The following is a 13,726-nucleotide window of genomic DNA, read 5'->3' as shown; positions in this document are numbered from 1 at the left end:
GGAACTCGGTCACAGGATTTCACTGGAGAATCTCCAGCTGAAGCCAGTCCAGTCTGACAGGACCCGGAAACCACAAGCTCCGTCTCATTTAGCCAGGACACCTGTGACAAAAGGGCAACTCCAGTCATCAGTTTTGAACTCTTTGGGTCACCTAAAGCCAAAATAAAATGTAACTGAAGGTTTTCTTCTGATGAAATATGCAAGGGGAGTGGAGAGGTGAGACAATAGAGGCAGAGAGTTGCAATGAACAGTGAAATGGGGCTGATGGGTAAGGCTAAAAAAAAGCAAGCTGATTGACATCAGTAGAGATACAGTTAATGAAACAGGGTACTTCAGGGAGCAGGATTAACATCAGGAGGGACATACTTATAGTTAACCCATCCTTTTTGAGTTGTGAACTTTGAGGAAAATGGACTAACACAAGTGAATACTGTGAGTGGAATGAGGGGTTACTGTATGAACAAGTAATTTTACCTTTACAGGCTTCAATGTATTAGCATTGAAGAAGGATTTTTGTTAAATTCCCCACAGCTATTTCCCTGTGAAAGTACAGGGAAAAAATCACCAAAAATAAGCAGTTTCACACTCCTCAGTGCAATAATAGCGGCCTCTACTGGAAAGTTTAAGTGTGCCAGCCAGACCGACTCATCCTTTTCCCATCTCCCCTCCCTTGTAGAATTAAGACTGAGCTAGTCCTCACCCTCAACAACTTTTCTTTTGGCTTCTCCCACTTTCTCTATACTCTAGTGGTAGCCATGGGCCCCACCTATCCCTGCCTCTTCATTGGCTACATTGAACAGTCCATGTTCCAAGCCTTTCCCAGTAATGCTCCCCAACTCTTCCTCTGCTACATTGACGACTGCATTGGTGCTGCTTCATGCCCCATGCTGAACTTGTCAATTTCATCAACTTTGTCTCCAGTTTCCACTTTGCCCTTAAATTCACTTAGCCACTTCTGACTATATCCCTTCCCACCCTGTCTCCTGTAAAAATGCTATTCTCTTTTCTCAGTTCCTTCATCTCTGCTGCACCAGTTCCCTGAATGTGGCTTTCCTTTCAAGGACATGAGAGACACCCTACTTCTTCAAAGAATGTGGTTTCCCTTCCTCCACCATAGATGCTGCCCTCACCTGCATCTCCACTTCCTGGACATCTGTGCTCATCCATCTTCCTGTTGCCTTAACAGTAATAGAGCTCCCCTTTCCACAGGGATTGCTCCCTCCATGATTTCCCTTGTCCATTCGTCCTTCCCCACTAATCTCCCTCCCAGCATTTATCCCTGCAAATGGCCAAAGTGCTACACCTGACCATTCCCCTCCTCACTCACCTCCATTCAGGGCCCCAAACAGTCCTTCCAGGTGAGGCAACACCTCACCTTTGTCTATCGTGTCCGGTGCTCCTAATGCGGCCTCCTTTACATTAGTGAAGTCCGTCGTAAATTGGGGGACTGCTTCATTGTGTACCTCTGCTCCTTCTGGAAATCCCGTGGCCAAACATTATAATTCCGATTCCCATTCCTGTTCTGACATGTCGGTCCATGGCCTCCTCTTGTGCCAAGATGAGGTCACCCTCAGGGTGGACGAGCAACATCTTATATTCCATCTGGGTAGCCTCCAACCTGATGGCATGAATATTGATTTCTCCTTCCAATTAAAAAAAATCCTTCCCCCTTCAATTCTTCTTCAAACCTTCTTCAATTCCCCACTCTGGTCGCTTACCTCTTCTCACCTGCCTATCACCTCCTCTTGGGTCCACTTCCTCATTCCCTTTCTCCTATTGTCCACTCTCCTCTCCTATCAGATTCCTTCCTCTCCAGTCCTTCATCTTTCTCACCTATCACCTTCTAGCTATCCTCCTTCCCCTCCCTCCAACTTTTTATTCAGACATCTTCCCCTTCCTTTTCAGTCCTGAAGAAGGGTCTCGGCCCGAAACATCGACTGTTTATTCATTTCCATAGATGCTGCCTGGCCTGCTGAGTTCCTCCAGCGTTTTGCTCAAGACAGCTATTTAGTTTGGGGTTGGAAGTATTTTTCCACTCTGTGAATGCTGTGGATCTAAAGTCTGAAAGTGACAACAGGCTATCAAGAGACAATGCTGGGAAAACAGAGTGAGGTCATTATCTAAATGAATGATGGAACAGACTCAAGGCGCTAATACCTTTCTTCTGTTCCTTTTTGATCAAGGCAATAAAAACAGGCTGCATTGAAAGGAGTGAACGGGACTGGTTCGAGGCGCTACATCTTAATCCAGTATTCAAGTCAGTGTTGGGAACATGCAGTGACATTGTAACGTCCTGCCGGTCAAACCCATATCCTTTTTCTTTCTGCTAATGAGAAACGGTAGCTGTTTTAGATTCATCAGATAGCGTGCTGGAGGCACAGCTGAATGCTTAATTCATGCAAGGCCATTACTGGCAGGTGAGTGATCGCCTGGAATGTGGAACAGATCCGGACAACGGAAACAAGCTAGATAAGGCCTTTACGTCGCACACATACGGTCACTCTCCCAGCTCCATGGTCAGGGGGTACGATCTGGAGAGCTGGTTCTTTGGGCATCACTTGTCTCCATGTTAGAACACACAGGTCACCATGCTCGAACCTGTAAAGCAGGCTGACAGTAGTGCTATACCACTGAGGTGCCATTTTGCAGGTAAGAGGTTCATTTGTTCTTCTATAACTTCTCAGGTGGTTTTTAAAGATTGCACAGGCCTACATGAAAAACAGGGCAATTCAATCCAGCACTCTGAACTCTGACTGAACAATGGCATATCTTTCCATGAACAGGTAAATCCTGAGGTGTGGAATTCCACCATCTGCCACATTACCATGGTTGATTACCTATGACCCATCTGACATATCCATAATATTTCTTGAAGACCAACTGCTCAAGGAGGGCAACTCTGGCTTCTTCAGACTCTGATTTTCTGAGTAATGCCTCAGAAAAGAATCAAGTTTATTATTACTGACATATGTCGTAGGCACAGTCATACAGCATGGAAACAGGTCCTTCTGACCACCAAGTCCATGCTGACCACCCATTTCTACTTATTGTACATTAACTCTATTTATTATTCTCTCCACAGATAGATAATATTTATTTATTTAGCAATACAGTGCGAAGTAGGCCTTCCAACCCTTCAAGCCACACCACCCCAGCAACCCCACATCACTGATTTAACCCTAACCTAATCACAGGACAATTTAAAATGACTAAATAACCTACTCGGTATATCCTTGGACTGTGCGAGGAAACTGGAGCACTCGAGGGAAACCCTCCCATTCCATGGGAAGGACGTACAGAGATGTTGCCGGAATTGAATTTCAAACTCTGGAATGCGCCAAGCTGTAATAGCGTCTTGCTAAACACAACGTACAGCGGCGCCTCATATTCTGCACAATTCTCACATTAAATCCCTCAGCAATGAATACCAAACTCCACAGTTTCACACATGACACTGGTTTGGATTACCTGTCTGTTCAAGAACTGGTTTAAGCGATCGAAACATAACATTATGGAATAGGTCAGTGGGGTATCACCACACAGGCAGAGAGTACCATTGGGTAGGAGGTGGAGGAGTTCTTAGAGCCACACCACCAGGTTCAAGCACAGCCACTTCCCTTCAATCTTTCCATGCTTGGACTAACATGCATAACCCTAATCATAACCTTAGTACAGGAGAACTATGACCACTTTGATCACTCTACACTAAAACAGACTTTTAAACAACTTTTTAATTGGGTTCTTTCGTGTAAAAGTTGTGAATAATTGACATTTAACTCATGATTTCCTTGTGAATGCTCAGTTAATGACACTATGTGCCTACGATGTTGCTTCAAGTAAGTTTTTCTTTGTACTTGTGCAGGGGACAATAAAGTCAACTTTGACTGATGGATGTGGTAGGGCAGACAGGAGACAGATATTTAATTTGGATGGCATATGCAGATGGGATTAGTTCTGAAATAAATATTATTGAATGGGCTATATTTCTCGTTTGATCTTTGGTTAGCAGACCAGGATGTATTCACATGCACAGGAACACTCACTTGTCCTTGATAGATAATCCATTCTATCCTGTTTTGTGTCCTGCTTTTTATTTATAAAAATAAATATATCTCCACACATTCAGCTGGGCATGCAGTATGGCACTGCTACGGAATACACTATCAACACTTGCTGACGATTCTTTTGTTTGCTCTAGTTGATCAAGCTTTCAGGCACAACATTGAGGCCACAGTGAAGACAACGATATATTGGGAACTTCTTTGGATCCTGGAACACAATTTCCTCAATTAGGGATAAGAAACCACAGACAGTTCAGGCACTGAAGGCAAGCCAATGGAATAATTTTTAAAAATCAAAGATATTCTTTAAACTGGGCTATGTTTTGATTGTCCATGTGCCAGCTGCAAGGCCAAAGCCCTGTTGAGGAAGGGAAGTATTTGACGACCAATCATTAAATTGTAATAAATGACAGACATTGGTATATCCAGAGGGCATTTGAAATATAGTCACAGCTGTAATTTGGAAAGCACAGTAGCCAACTTTTAAACAGCAAGCCCCAACAAAACTTAACAAGATATTGATTAGATCATTTGTTTTTCTGGATAAACTTGGCCAGGACAATGGAAATAACACACACAAAATGCTGGAAGAATTCAGCAGTCCAGGCAGCATCTATGGAAAAGAGTACAATGCAAAAACAAGTTCACTGTTCTTTTGCAACATTATGTCAGGGGATCTATTACAGCCATCCAAGTGTTTTTAACGTCCCAGTCAACAGATAATACCCCAGAGTACAACACACCCTGGGTATTTACTGAAATGTCCACCAAGAGTTTTATATCCATGCCTTTGGAATAGGATCTGAATTTTCTAGTCTGAAGGTTAAGAGTGATTGCAATTATATCACAGCTGACTTGAAAGCAAAATACTGCAGATGACAGAAAACAGAAACTGCTGGAAATTCTCAGATAGTCTGGAAGCAACAGGTTGATGAAAAGTCTTTCCACAGATGCTGCCCAATTTGCTAGGGATTTCCAATATTTTTGATAGGCCCTCTTCTACTAACCAAATGTCGCAGCGCTGCACTAACTAATGAATACCCATGGGGGCACCACTCACTCCCAGACATACTAATTACAGGTATTCCCTGCTTTATGAAAGTTCGCTTTATGCCACTTAGCTTTTACGAAAGACCTACATTAGTACCTGTTTTCGCTAACTGAAAGAAATCCGGAGGATTTTCATTTTTATGAAAAAAGGTGAAAAGTGAAAATAGCGCTCAGCGTTTGTTTTGCAGCGAGCCATTATAGAGGCAGCGCTCACTCTGAGCAACAAGAGGGGTAAAAAGTGAAAATAGCGCTCAGCGTTTGTTTTGCAGCGAGCCATTATAGAGGCAATGCGCACCCCAAGCAGCGAGAGTGGTAAAAAGTGAAAATAGCGCTCAGCGTTTGTTTTGCAGTGAGCCATTATAGAGGCAGCGCGCACCCCAAGCAGCGAGAGTGGTAAAAAGTGAAAATAGCGCTCAGCGTTTGCTTTGCAGTGAGCCATTATAGAGGCAGCGCGCACCCCAAGCAGCGAGAGTGGTAAAAAGTGAAAATAGCGCTCAGCGTTTGTTTTGCAGTGAGCCATTATAGAGGCAGCGCGCACCCCAAGCAGCGAGAGTGGTAAAAAGTGAAAATAGCGCTCAGCGTTTGTTTTGCAGTGAGCCATTATAGAGGCAGCGCGCACCCCAAGCAGCGAGAGTGGTAAAAAGTGAAAATAGCGCTCAGCGTTTGTTTTGCAGTGAGCCATTATAGAGGCAGCGCGCACCCCAAGCAGCGAGAGTGGTAAAAAGTGAAAATAGCGCTCAGCGTTTGCTTTGCAGCGAGCCATTATAGAGGCAATGCGCACTCTGAGCAACAAGAGTGGTAAAAAGTGAAAATAGCGCTCAGCGTTTGTTTTGCAGTGAGCCATTATAGAGGCAGCACTCACTCTGAGCAGTGGGAGTGGAGAAAAGCGAAAATAGCGCTCAGTGTTTGTTTTGCAGTGAGCCATTATAGAGGCAGCGCGTACCCTGAGCAGCGAGAGTGACGAAAAGTGAAAATAGCGTTCAGCGTTTGTTTTGCTCTCAGCATCAAGCCGCCATAGCTTTCAACTGCGTGAGATTTTCGCTACGATTGACAGTGTGGCAATGATTGCAGTAAAGTATGATCTTAATTTTGAAAGGGCACGTAGGTTCAGCGCAGGTTTGCATGATGTTTTGCGTGCTTACAAAGATACGATAGAAAATTGTGTGAACCTTCCAGTGTGCTCGCTGTCTTCTTGATTCTGGTAAGTGAAACTACACTGTACATACATTATTTCTACTTCATATAGGCTGTGTATTTATCATATCATTCCTGCTTTTACTATATGTTTAGAGTTATTTTAAGTTTTATGTGTTATTTAGTATGATTTGGTAGGTTATTTTTTGGGTCTGGCAACGCTCAAAAATTTTTCCCATATCAATGGATGGTAATTGCTTCTTTGCTTTACACCATTTCGGCTTACGAAAGGTTTCATAGGAACACTCTACCTTCGGAAACCTGTATTCACAATGCATTCTGTAAACCGTTGAACAAAATGTTCATTTACAAACTTGTAAACTTTCCTCCTGAGGATGTCATCTCCTTACAGGGGACACTTAAACCATAATCTGGAATTCAAAGGGGAATTTGGATACATACTCAAAAAGTATAAAATAAGATCACATCCAATCATCAGTTTGACCGTGACCCTCATGCTGACCCCGAACTTACTGGTGTCTCTCGGACGGGCGACCCACAACTGCCGCTGCTCCCGCTCCTCTCCCACGCTGCGTTGAAGCGGTCCGTGCTCTTGAAGGAAGCAGTTATGGTCTCCTGCGTCATGCTGCGGGGCAGGGCATAAGCACCAGATCCCTTGGTGTAGTAAGGGTCTGCAATATCACTCCTGCGGGACCCCTGGTGCAAGTCCACCTCATGCCGAGAGAGTGGGGGGCTCTTCACAGTGTTTATCTGGTAGGTGTCCACCATGTGGAGGTTCAGCAGGTCCCGGTTCAAGTCTGTCTGGCTGATGGACTTTCTGCGACTCAGGAGCCATCCAGGTGAGGTGTACGTAGAATGGCTGCTCCCTATGCTGTAATTGGTGGAGTATCCACCACTTAAGCCGCTGGGAAAGGCCTTGAAGGGGGCCCGGCTCAAGCTCTCGCTGCGCCTGCTGAAAACCTCAGGGCGAGGCAGTTGCCGACCCCGATCGACCTCCAGAGCATATTTGTTTGCTGCCCTCCCAGAGTTGATGCGGGGGACGCAGCTGGTGTACGCTGGCTTGTAGATGAGTTTGTCCTTGTCTGTATAGGCACTGCCCAGACCGGGGTTGTAGCCGTGGTATGAGGAGACATAGTGGGGACTGGTGAACGTGCTGCTTGAGTAGCTCCCGATTCGCTTGGTCGCGGATGATGAGACGCGTGACATGTCCAGCTCGGCCTCACACAAAAGGCCACACTTGGCATTTACTGTGGGTGAAAAAAATACACGTCAGGCATTTAGAGTGTTTTCCCCTCGCTGCCCCCACTCCCACCCTTATCCTCTTATACAGAGACCAATATTTACACAATGCAGATCATGCTATAGCTCCCTGGGTAATACCCATCATCGTGTACCTTGATTGGGGTATTTTTCCGCATCATTATGACAGACTTAGAGCACTCCAAAGCACAGAGGTGCTGAGACCTACCCAGTAATTCCCTCACAGGGCCTCACCAACCTTATCATAGCTGATGGGGAACTCCAAATCAAATAATTTATTAAATCTGGAAATGAACAGTCCAACAGGGACCATGTAACTACCAGATTGCTGTTAAAAACCATCACTATATTTCTTTCAAGGAAAAAACTACAGTCATTCTTCAACCTGACTTTTGCGTCACCCCTGAACTAAAGCATTGACTTTCAATCAGCCTGTGATAGGCCCTAACAAGCCTCTCAGTTGTGAGGCAATTAGGAATGGGCAAACAATGATGCCCACATCCCCAAACTAATATGAAAACTTCTGACACAGCCTGTAGCAAGTGAGGGTTTCTGAACTGCACCATTCTTGTGATCTTTTATTGGAGCTCCTTAAATTTCACACTGACGTTGGAGTAAGATTGCTGGGACAAACCTTCTATTTTGAAGAGAACATTCAAGTATACAGAATGACTTGGTGATCCACTTGGTCTATTTGCTTTATCCCTTCACCTAATCAACTTCTCTAACGCATGGTTTGAAAAGGTTTGAATGGGTTTTATACCTCATAAGAAGTTGGAATATTTTGTTAATCCCACAAGTCAGCAATTCCAACCCTCTCCTGGCACCATCTGAACTGAACAACACTAGATGCAATTTCTGAATGCTGCCTCACTCAGATGAGCTGACATTGTCTATCACAGAACAACCTTTGCAATTTCACCTACTCTTAAAATGACCACAGTCAGCTATTGCTGAAACCTTTCATTGTGTTTGCAGGCTGAGCAACTCCCACTCTCTCACACTTAACTCCCACCACCCACCCTCCTTAAGACCATAAGACACAGGAGCAGAATTAGGCCATTCAGCCCATTGAATCTGTTCTGCCAGTCCACCATGGCTGATTTATTATCCTTCTCAACCCTGTTCTCTTGCCTTCAGCCTGTTACCTTTAACACACTTACTAATCAATAATCTCTGCTTTAAACATACTCAATTACTTGGCCTCCACAGCCAACTGTGGCAAAGAATTTCACAGAACAACCACCCTCTGGCTAAAAAACGTAGTGTTGAGCTCTTCCAAAATTCTGCTGCCAGTATCCTACTTCATGTCAAGTGCTGTTCACCCATTCCCCTTGTGGTCAGTATACTGCAATGGCTTTAGCTACAGGGGGAGACTGGATAGGTTGAGCTCGTCTTCCCTATAGAGAAGTTGTCTGAGAGGTGGCCTGATAGAGGGTATGTATATCAGATTATAAATGGCATAGATTTTCCCATGTCATGCCAGAGAGGGTGGTGAAATCAAATACAAATACCACATTTAAAAGGTATTTAGTCAGAGCCTTTAATAGGCAAGCCATAGAAAGATATCATGCAGCATGGGATTTCTGTATATGGGCAAAATGGGTCCGCATAGATGTAGTCAGCTGGAGAGTATGTTTGCCTGCTGAACAATTATATGGCCATTTCTGAATAAAAGTGAGGGAAGAGCTCCCCCTGACAGCCAAATGAAGAATTGCAGCAACCAGAACTACACCAGTACACTGACATCTGAAACAAGAAACAAGAGCACAAATGTGATTACAGCTTGAGTGAGAGGGAGACAAGAAGGGGGCAGAGAGAACATGTGAAAGGCAAATGTACATACATTACTGGCAGCGCCACTGTGCCAGATATCTGCTAAGAATCATACCTTAATTTGTACAGTTAGTCTAGGCTGCCCGAGATTGCGGATATCACATATACCAGACACTTGGTGCTGAGATGTTAGACTCAGTACCGCACCCTAGTCACCATGGAGAGCACAGATGTAGTGGAAACCAGCAGCACCCACCCCATGTGTTGACAAACCACAGACCCCTCCGCAACTACTGGTGTGGCCAGCTGGATAACTGGAGCACTCAATACCGGTCGCTAGTTACCATTGAGAAAGCTCTGGGCTGAGGAGTGTGTGCATCCAAACAGAGAGAGGGAGGAGACAGCAACACCAGGTGGTGAGAGAGGCCCCGAGGATTTGGGTGGGCAGACACAGTGCTGAGATATCTGCACGTGACTTCTCAACGATCTTAGTGGACAGAGCCCTTGAAAAAAAAGCACATTTCTTGCCCTTCAGCTCTCAGACCTCTTCTCGTGGACGAGGCAAGGACAGAACTTCCCTGGTCTTCAACTTACCAGCCTCAGTATTCCAAAGGTCAATCTTCTCTAAACTTGCCGCTAGCTAAAAGGATTCCATCACCAGACACCTATTTCTCCTCTCTTCTTTCAGCATTCACTATTCCCTTTGTGACTCCCTGGTACAAGTTCCACCCTCATGAATTGCACTTTATCTTAAGGCACCTCCCCGTACAACTGAGAGAGATGCAATACCTATTGCCTCTTCCCTGCTCACCATCCAAGGACCTGAATGGTCTTTCTGATGAAGCCGTGATTGAGTTGCATTCCTTCTAATCTACTGTACCACACACATTCATCAACTTTAGGTAAATTAGTTTCTCAGTCTGTATTAGAACTGGCTGTTCCTACTGTAAGTCAGTCATTTGTGACTTTGCTTCAATTTTTCCTCTCACGTGAATACAGCTTGCACTGCTGGACTAGACAGCAACACAGAATTCAGACAAAAAAGCACAGTTAGACTTTAAACACCTCTCTAACCCATTTGATCTGGTCTCATTTCACCACCCTTGTAATATCCAATCCTCCAACCACCTTCTCTGCAACTTAAAACTAGTTATTCATCCCCTCTATCTTTCAGAGTAATTCTGACAAAGCCCAAAAAATCAACTCTGTTTTTCTATCCACAGATGCTGCCTGGCCTACTGTATATTTCCAGCAGTTTCTGTTTTTAATGTTTCAGATTTCCAGTATCTGCAGTAAAGCATTGGGAATGTTACTCTGGATTACGCATACAAGAATCTGAAGTGGATCTTGTACCCTGAAGGACTTGACTCAGGGGAGGGAAAGCTACCCATTAAAACACAGTAAGCTTCTTAATAAAAAAAAATCCACACTGAGAAACTGGCTTGAGAAATAAAGCAGCCAGAGAGGAAAGATAAACAGGAGGAAGAAGGAATATGCAGCAGACTGCATTTTGCTTACAGAGTCAGGACAGGATAGTTTTTTCAAATATCCTTGATATGCATACTTACTATGAAAGGGAAGTGTACGTAAAGTTTCAAAATGACTATATTCAAATGGCCACTGTTACACTCAGAACTCCAGGAACAAAGCGAGGTGTTTCTAACTCTTTCAGTTATAGTAAAGGGACTACCCTACTCCGAGCAAATATGCCTCTATGTGTTGGAATAACCCCTCAAACACTAAAAAAAACCCTGTAAATTTATATGGCTTTTTTCAATACTTTCCATCCAATTACAAACAGTGAGAAGTTTATCGCAACTGCAGGAACATGGCAGCCAACTGCTTAAACAATAATACCATTTATTTCATGCGTGATGTCAAGTGAGGGCACATGCCCAGAGCCATGTAGATAATTCCCCAGCATTTCCTGGCGTGGTGCTGTGAAATCTGTCCAGCCTGTCTGAGAAGGCATAACAAGCTTTCATTGAACATTTCAGTTGATGGGTACTGCTGTCAGAGCAACATACTCTTGGATAGACAGGCACGTCAGCCGAGATTTTTATGTTCTCTTCAAGTAGGATTTGAACCCTCAGCTTTGAGCAGATACTACAAACTAATACATGCCTGACGCTAGCGACATTTCAAGTACCACAGGATAAAAATGGACAAAGGAGGATATCAGCTTTAGTTTGACATATTGAGCAGTCAACAGACCCATCATTACAGCAGTGCTTCTGATTCCCACACTAAAATATTCATCAGATGAAACACTTTTTATTAAACTACTGTAACAAATCCTTTTAAGCATCAAGCATGTCAATTACATCACCTCAAGTTTTCACAATCACTTCTCACAATTTAACCCTTAGCTATCTTTGCCCTGCCTGCTCACATCAGTATCAGCCTAACTTGGTGGCTGGCCAAAGAATAAAAACTCAAATTAAGTGGTAGGATCCAGGGATTAGAGGTTCAATATTTGCTGTTCAGTGAACCAACCTTCTGACAGCACCTTTCACCTCCAAATGCCAGGCAAAGTTAGACGCTGTCTGCCATTTCCTGGGATTGAAGTTCACTGTCAACCAGATTAATCAAGGAAAGGTCTCCCACGTTGCCAAGTGCACACACGGGGGGCAAAGGAAAGAGAATGTGCTGAAAATGCTGTGGAAAAATATTAGTGCCTTGGGGAGCACATTCCTAGTGTTAGGACCACAGTTGGGATAGTGCTGATAGTGCTTAAATCTTAATCTAGCGTGTGCCATATTTATCCTGTGAATATTTCTTGGAACAGTACATAGGCATATTTGATCTAATCTTTGTTGTCTGCCTTGAGGGTGCTCAATAGGACAGTACTCCGAGTCCAACTCAGGCTGTTCTTGCCCGAGTAAACACTGGCACTGGTAAACAGAGAGAACGAATCATGCAGTATAGGGCAGGAACCAGTCTTCTAACATCAACACAGAACTTTACAGAAATATAGCACAGATTAGAGAAGTTGCAGCAGGCACAGTGAGAACAAAGTTCAGAATAAAGAAAACCGAACAAGACAAACAAAAACCTACTTGTATTTCTCTTTCTTCTCTCGATATCAGGCAACATGCTCATTACTTCCAACATAGCTGAATAGCTTCCTCTGGTCACTAAGGCAACTATTTTGATTACACATATCCCAGACTACATTGCAAGACAACACAGCATCTACAGATTGCAGAGAGAGGGAGTCATGTTTATAGGCAGGTCAGGGCTTGCTTGCAATAAAAAAAAGACCTTCTAGACATACAAAGAGAGCCAAAGACAGACAAATAAAGATACAATATTGTAGTATTGCAACACACACATACAAAAACAGACATGCTCACAGATATAGAATTTACACACACAGTGTTTAACAATGCAGATGGAGGAACAGTTTCTCTCAATATCTTCCACTCCGATGGCCCGTAATAACATATGGGTAGTGGATGAACACTGGAAGCAGACATCTCTCCAAAGGAGACAATATAAAAGTAAAATTACTATTCATGTTGGAAATCTGTCAATAAAGTCAACCTAGCTGAAACTTCTCCACATGGAAAGAAAATAAGTAACAGTATGTGTCAGAACAGTCACTGATGTAAAGTGTTAACCATTTTGCTGAATTCACTGCCTTACCTTCTGCATCTTTCTGTTTTCTCCCCATAACATGGGTGCAGCCAACAAAACAATCATTAAGACAGTGACTGATATCTTCTCAGTGCCATTGCTGTGATTGGACTTGGTAAATACTGGTTTGCAAAAGGAAAGAGTTCAGCTAGACTTTTATCCCAACCACTAACAAGTGGTTCCTTGCACAGAAGTGTGCAAATGAATGGTAGAGGGTGGAAGAGTGTATGAAGTTGGATAATGTTGAGTGGGCTATTAATATTTATTTGCAGAAAATGAGTGAGAGCAGACAAGACTGCTATAATTGCACATTGATGCCCAGATGTTATTACAAGATAAATACATAATATTTGCCTGCAGTCACAGGCAAGTGGCACGTTGCCTCCCTTTCCTGAATGAAACAACAATACCGCCACTTGATGGTTGTTTTACTCTGGTGCCACAAGTTGGTATATTGTCGTTGAAAATAAACAGCTTTTCCACAGTGACATTTGAAATCATGAGCCCCTAGTTTCATGACTCAACGATAAATAGACTCTCTCACAGTAAATCATTATGTTGAAAGCTTGAAAGCTACCAGATGGTCATAAAACTCCAACAAGTTCCATTTAGGGAAAAAAAACTACTCTTACTGTATTTCAGCCTATAAATGATTCCACTTCCAGAGTTGAGGCCAGACACAAATTGGAGGAACAGTACTTCATATTCCACCTTGGCAGTCTCCACCCTGCTAGCATTTCTCCAATTTCCAGTTAAGACTCCCCTCTGCCACCCCCCTTATTTTC

At 43.6% G+C, this 13,726-nt stretch overlaps 1 protein-coding gene across 2 annotated transcripts in view; it reads right to left on the bottom strand.

Moving 5' to 3' along the window:
- The window catches only part of LOC140716868 (ubiquitin carboxyl-terminal hydrolase 2-like), a 129,924-nt gene that overhangs the window by 61,846 nt on the left and 54,352 nt on the right, over positions 1-13,726 (bottom strand). For both annotated transcript variants that reach the window (XM_073029868.1, XM_073029866.1), the window contains exon 2: positions 6,780-7,513. In XM_073029868.1, the coding sequence (XP_072885969.1) occupies positions 6,780-7,472 (693 nt within the window). In that variant the 5' untranslated portion in view covers positions 7,473-7,513. The remainder of the gene's footprint in view (positions 1-6,779; positions 7,514-13,726) is intronic.

Source organism: Hemitrygon akajei, chromosome 26, assembly GCF_048418815.1.
Source record: "Hemitrygon akajei chromosome 26, sHemAka1.3, whole genome shotgun sequence".
Classification (NCBI taxonomy): domain Eukaryota; kingdom Metazoa; phylum Chordata; class Chondrichthyes; order Myliobatiformes; family Dasyatidae; genus Hemitrygon; species Hemitrygon akajei.
Note: the sequence above shows the minus strand (reverse complement) of the source record. Positions and strands in the feature narration are given on the sequence as shown.